Source organism: Perca flavescens, chromosome 19 (assembly GCF_004354835.1).
Source record: "Perca flavescens isolate YP-PL-M2 chromosome 19, PFLA_1.0, whole genome shotgun sequence".
In the NCBI taxonomy this organism is placed as follows: domain Eukaryota; kingdom Metazoa; phylum Chordata; class Actinopteri; order Perciformes; family Percidae; genus Perca; species Perca flavescens.
In genome coordinates, this window is record NC_041349.1 from 1,608,856 (window position 1) to 1,613,855 (window position 5,000).

The 5,000-nt window shown below is 46.6% G+C and overlaps 2 protein-coding genes across 2 annotated transcripts in view; both read left to right on the plus strand.

Moving 5' to 3' along the window:
- Positions 1-5,000, plus strand: part of LOC114546103 (zinc finger protein 721-like) — a 1,066,380-nt gene that overhangs the window by 599,559 nt on the left and 461,821 nt on the right. The gene's annotated exons all lie outside the window — the stretch shown is intronic.
- LOC114574084 (voltage-gated potassium channel subunit beta-3-like) overlaps positions 3,615-5,000 on the plus strand; it is a 19,149-nt gene continuing 17,763 nt past the window's right edge. The window contains exon 1 of the mRNA XM_028606398.1: positions 3,615-3,684. Coding sequence (XP_028462199.1) covers positions 3,644-3,684 — 41 coding nt within the window. The 5' untranslated portion in view covers positions 3,615-3,643. The remainder of the gene's footprint in view (positions 3,685-5,000) is intronic.

The following is a 5,000-nucleotide window of genomic DNA, read 5'->3' on the forward strand; positions in this document are numbered from 1 at the left end:
GTCTGTATTTGGTCCGTAATCTGGTCTGTATTTGGTCTGTAGTCTGGTCTGTATTTGGTCTGTAGTCTGGTCTGTATTTTGGCTGTAGTCTGGTCTGTATTTTGGCTTTAGTCTGGTCTGTATTTGGTCTGTAGTCTGGTCTGTATTTGGTCCGTAGTCTGGTCTGTATTTGGTCCGTAGTCTGGTCTGTATTTTGTCTGTAGTCTGGTCTGTATTTGGTCCGTAGTCTGGTCTGTATTTTGGCTGTAGTCTGGTCTGTATTTGGTCCGTAGTCTGGTCTGTATTTTGGCTGTAGTCTTGCTGTTTAGGATCAGATCTGATTGGTTGTTCTCTGCAGGCTGTGACCAGGTGGTAATGACAGTGACTGACCACCAGAGGGCTCTGACATCCTGTCTCCACTACACAAGACTCAGGGAGCTGCATGTCTCCGTATGTTATTCTGTTTAGAGTTCATTCTTTTAGTATTCCCATCTCAGCGTTGGTTCAGGTCTCCGTGTAGAACAGAGAGAGCGGACCGGTATCTGGAGAGATGCCAGTTCAGGTCCCGGGGGTTGCTGATGTGCACTCGAGCAAGGCACAGACCCCCCCCCCTCACTCTCCACAGCCCCGAGTCCCAGCTCGGCTGATTCTTATTGGCTGCTGAAGCTGATGAGTCACAGTCTGGGTATGGTACTGCTGTTTGTTCTGATTCTGAATGTTGTCCTGGTCCTGTAGGTCCATCTGGGTATGGTACTGCTGTTTTGTCTGATTCTGAATGTTGTCCTGGTCCTGAAGGTCCATCTGGGTATGGTACTGCTGTTTCTTCTGATTCTGGATGTTGTCCTGGTCCTGTAGGTCCATCTGGGTATGGTACTGCTGTTTCTTCTGATTCTGGATGTTGTCCTGGTCCTGTAGGTCCATCTGGGTATGGTACTGCTGTTTCTTCTGATTCTGGATGTTGTCCTGGTCCTGTAGGTCCATCTGGGTATGGTACTGCTGTTTCTTCTGATTCTGGATGTTGTCCTGGTCCTGTAGGTCCATCTGGGTATGGTACTGCTGTTTCTTTTGATTCTGAATGTTGTCCTGGTCTTGAAGGTCCATCTGGGTATGGTACTGCTGTCTCTTCTGATTCTGAATGTTGTCCTGGTTCAAGAAGTCCATCTGGGTATGATACTGCTGTTTCTTCTGATTCTGAGTTGTCCTGGTTCTAGAGGTCCATCTGGGTATGGTACTGCTGTTTCTTCTGATTCTGAATGTTGTCCTGGTTCTAGAGGTCCATCTGGGTATGGTACTGCTGTTTCTACTGATTCTGAATGTTGTCCTGGTCCTGAAGGTCCATCTGGGTATGGTACTGCTGTTTCTACTGATTCTGAATGTTGTCCTGGTCCTGAAGGTCCATCTGGGTGTGGTACTGCTGTTTCTTCTGATTCTGGATGTTGTCCCGGTCCTGAAGGTCCATCTGGGTATGGTACTGCTGTTTCTACTGATTCTGAATGTTGTCCTGGTCCTGAAGGTCCATCTGGGTGTGGTACTGCTGTTTCTTCTGATTCTGGATGTTGTCCCGGTCCTGAAGGTCCATCTGGGTATGGTACTGCTGTTTCTTCTGATTCTAAATGTAGTCCTGGTCCATCTGGGTATGGTACTGCTGTTTATTTTTTGCTCTGGATCTGGTTGTTGACCTGGTTCTTGATGTCCTTCCAGTGTCGCCCTGCGAGGACCAGCTCCAGGTCCAGACAACGCTGATAGGCCTCCTTCCCCAGTCCCTAGCACCAACTGAAGCAGAATGTGGACTCCCAACTTTCCCAACGTTGGTGACATATATAAACAATAAAACACAAACAGTAGGCTAATTTTAGCGTGTATAGAACACCATCACCAAACTCCACCAGACTCCATGTAAATAATTAGGACTTTTAGCGTGTATAGAGCCAGCATATCTCCACCAGACTCCATGTAAATAATCAGGACTTTTAGTGTGTATAGAGCCAGCATATCTCCACCAGACTCCATGTAAATAATCAGGACTTTTAGCGTGTATAGAGCCAGCATATCTCCACCAGACTCCATGTAAATAATCAGGACTTTTAGCGTGTATAGAGCCAGCATATCTCCACCAGACTCCATGTAAATAATCAGGACTTTTAGCATCTATAGAGCCAGCATATCTCCACATGTAAATGGGTGAATTAAGGGTTCATTTCAACCAAACCAGAGTGGTGATTGTTAAAATTTACCCTTTAAATCTCTAGCATTATAATATTAGAATGTATTTCGGCACCGTGACAGAGCTCTCTCTCCCTCTCTCTCTCCCTCTCTTCCTGTCTCTGTCTCTCTCTCTCTCTCTCTCTCTCTTCCTCTTCCTCTTCCTCTTCCTCTTCCTCTCCCTCTCACTGTCTCTCTTGCTCTCTCTGTCTTTAGCTCTCTCTCTCTCTCTTCCTCTTCCTCTTCCTCTCCCGCTCCCTGTCTCTCTCACTCTCTCTCACTGTCTCTTTCTCTCTCTCCCTCTCTCTCTCTGTCTGTCAAATGCTTGCTCAGTGTGCAGCCGACCGAGACAGGAGGGGGAGGGTCTCTCCCTCCCTTTCTCTCCCTCCCTTTCTCTCTCTGTCTCTCTCTCTGTAGAGTCCAGAGGACGGACGCTTGCTTGCTTTAATTTAGCAGCTTCATATATTCGTTCCCCTGTCTCGTTCCCTCTGTCTGTCCGGTGATTTTGTTTTCTCTGCCTGTGGACAGACGGTCGCCCTTCATCACCTTCACCTCGTCTCCCTCGTCCTTCAGCTGTGTGTCGACCGACGACGGGATGACAGCAGAGACTAACAGAAAGTTGTGTGTGTGTGTGTCCCGCTCATGACTTCTCTCCATCGTCGCCATAGTGACCGCGACCTTGGTGGCAGTGGCGGTACTTGACAGTTGTCAGTGGACGTTAGTGGACTGTTGTTCTGCCTGCCGGGGGTAGAGCTGTGTTAACATTCACATGTTGTATTTCATGTCTGTGGGGAAACTCTGCACAAAATCTGTGGAAATTCTGCTAAAAAACTGCACAAAATTCCCCCCAAATAATCTACGGATAACCTGAGGAAAATTCTGCACAAAAACTGAAGAAATTCTGCACAAAAATTTAGGAAATTCTGCACAAAAACTGAAGAAATTCTGCACAAAAACTGAGGAAATTCTGCGCAAAAACGGAAGAAATTCTGCACAAAAACTGAGGAAATTTTGCACAAAAATTGAGGAATTTCTGCACAAATACTGAGGAAAGTCTGCATAAAATCTGAAGATATTCTGCACAAAATCTTAGGAATTTCTCCACAAAAACTGAGGAAATTTTGCACACAAATCTGCAAAAAAAACTGCACAAAATAATCTATGGATAACCTGAGGAAAATTCTGCGCAAAAACTGAGGAAATTCTGTGGATTTCTGCGTCTGCAGATACCGCGTGGCCCTGTTTTGTATATATATAAATAGATAGTGGCCTTGTTACCGTAGCGACCAGGATGCAGGTGTCCATAGCGTGTAACGTTGGCGGCGGCGGTGGCGTTGGCGGGGGCAGCAGTGAGCACCAGCTGAAGGAGCGTCGGGCAGCAATGAACACCAGCGCCCCCTCCTGTCAGGTAAAGGTGAAGGCGGAGCCGGAGAACAGACTCACTCTGTTAGGCCACGCCCACATGAAGGAGGCGCTCGGTCGCCATAGCAACATGAAGTACAGGTGAGACGGAGACAGACAGGTCATCACAGTTCCTGTTTTACTTTAGTTTAGTTTGGACTGTTGGATTGGTTTACTTCAAAGGTCTCATATTGAGAAAAAAAATCCCTTTTTCTGGGATTTGGGGAGTTATTTTGTGTCTCCGGTGCTTCATACAAACTTTGAAAAAACCCATCCATGGTGTTCTGAGTGAGATCGGGTTTCTGAATGTGTCCTTTCTTCAGTCTCCTGGTGAGCTGGTCAAAATCTGCACGGCTTTCTACGTCACTAGCCGAAACGAGGGGCCTAGGGGGCTAACCGTTAGCATGCTAGCGCTAGCATGCTAGCTCGTTCTCAACAGCAAAACACTGCTACAACACACACTAGTTCACCATAATCTACAAAAGAACTACTTCCATGTCCCTGTTCTGTAGGTATTCCTCTTTTAGAAGAAGTCTCCCGGCTAATCCTGCCTTGTACTGACTGAAGTTGGAGAAACAGCTAGCTAGCTCATGTAGTCTTACCTAGCTACTGAGCATGTAGTCTTACCTAGCTACTGAGCATGTAGTCTTACCTAGCTACTGAGCATGTAGTCCTTACCTAGCTACTGAGCATGTAGTCTTACCTAGCTACTGAGCATGTAGTCCTTACCTAGCTACTGAGCATGTAGTCCTTACCTAGCTACTGAGCATGTAGTCTTACCTAGCTACTGAGCATGTAGTCTTACCTAGCTACTGAGCATGTAGTCTTACCTAGCTACTGAGCATGTAGTCTTACCTAGCTACTGAGCTTACCTAGCTACTGAGCATGTAGTCTTACCTAGCTACTGAGCATGTGGTCCTTACCTGGCTACTGAGCATGTAGTCCTTACCTAGCTACTGAGCATGTAGTCTTACCTAGCTACTGAGCATGTAGTCTTACCTAGCTACTGAGCATGTAGTCCTTACCTAGCTACTGAGCATGTGGTCTTACCTTACTGAGCATGTAGTCTTACCTACTACTGAGCATGTAGTCCTTACCTGGCTACTGAGCATGTAGTCCTTACCTAGCTACTGAGCATGTAGTCTTACCTAGCTACTGAGCATGTAGTCTTACCTAGCTACTGAGCATGTAGTCCTTACCTAGCTACTGAGCATGTAGTCTTACCTAGCTACTGAGCATGTAGTCTTACCTAGCTACTGAGCATGTAGTCTTACCTAGCTACTGAGCATGTAGTCTTACCTAGCTACTGAGCATGTAGTCTTACCTAGCTACTGAGCATGTAGTCCTTACCTAGCTACTGAGCATGTAGTCCTTACCTAGCTACTGAGCATGTAGTCCTTACCTAGCTACTGAGCATG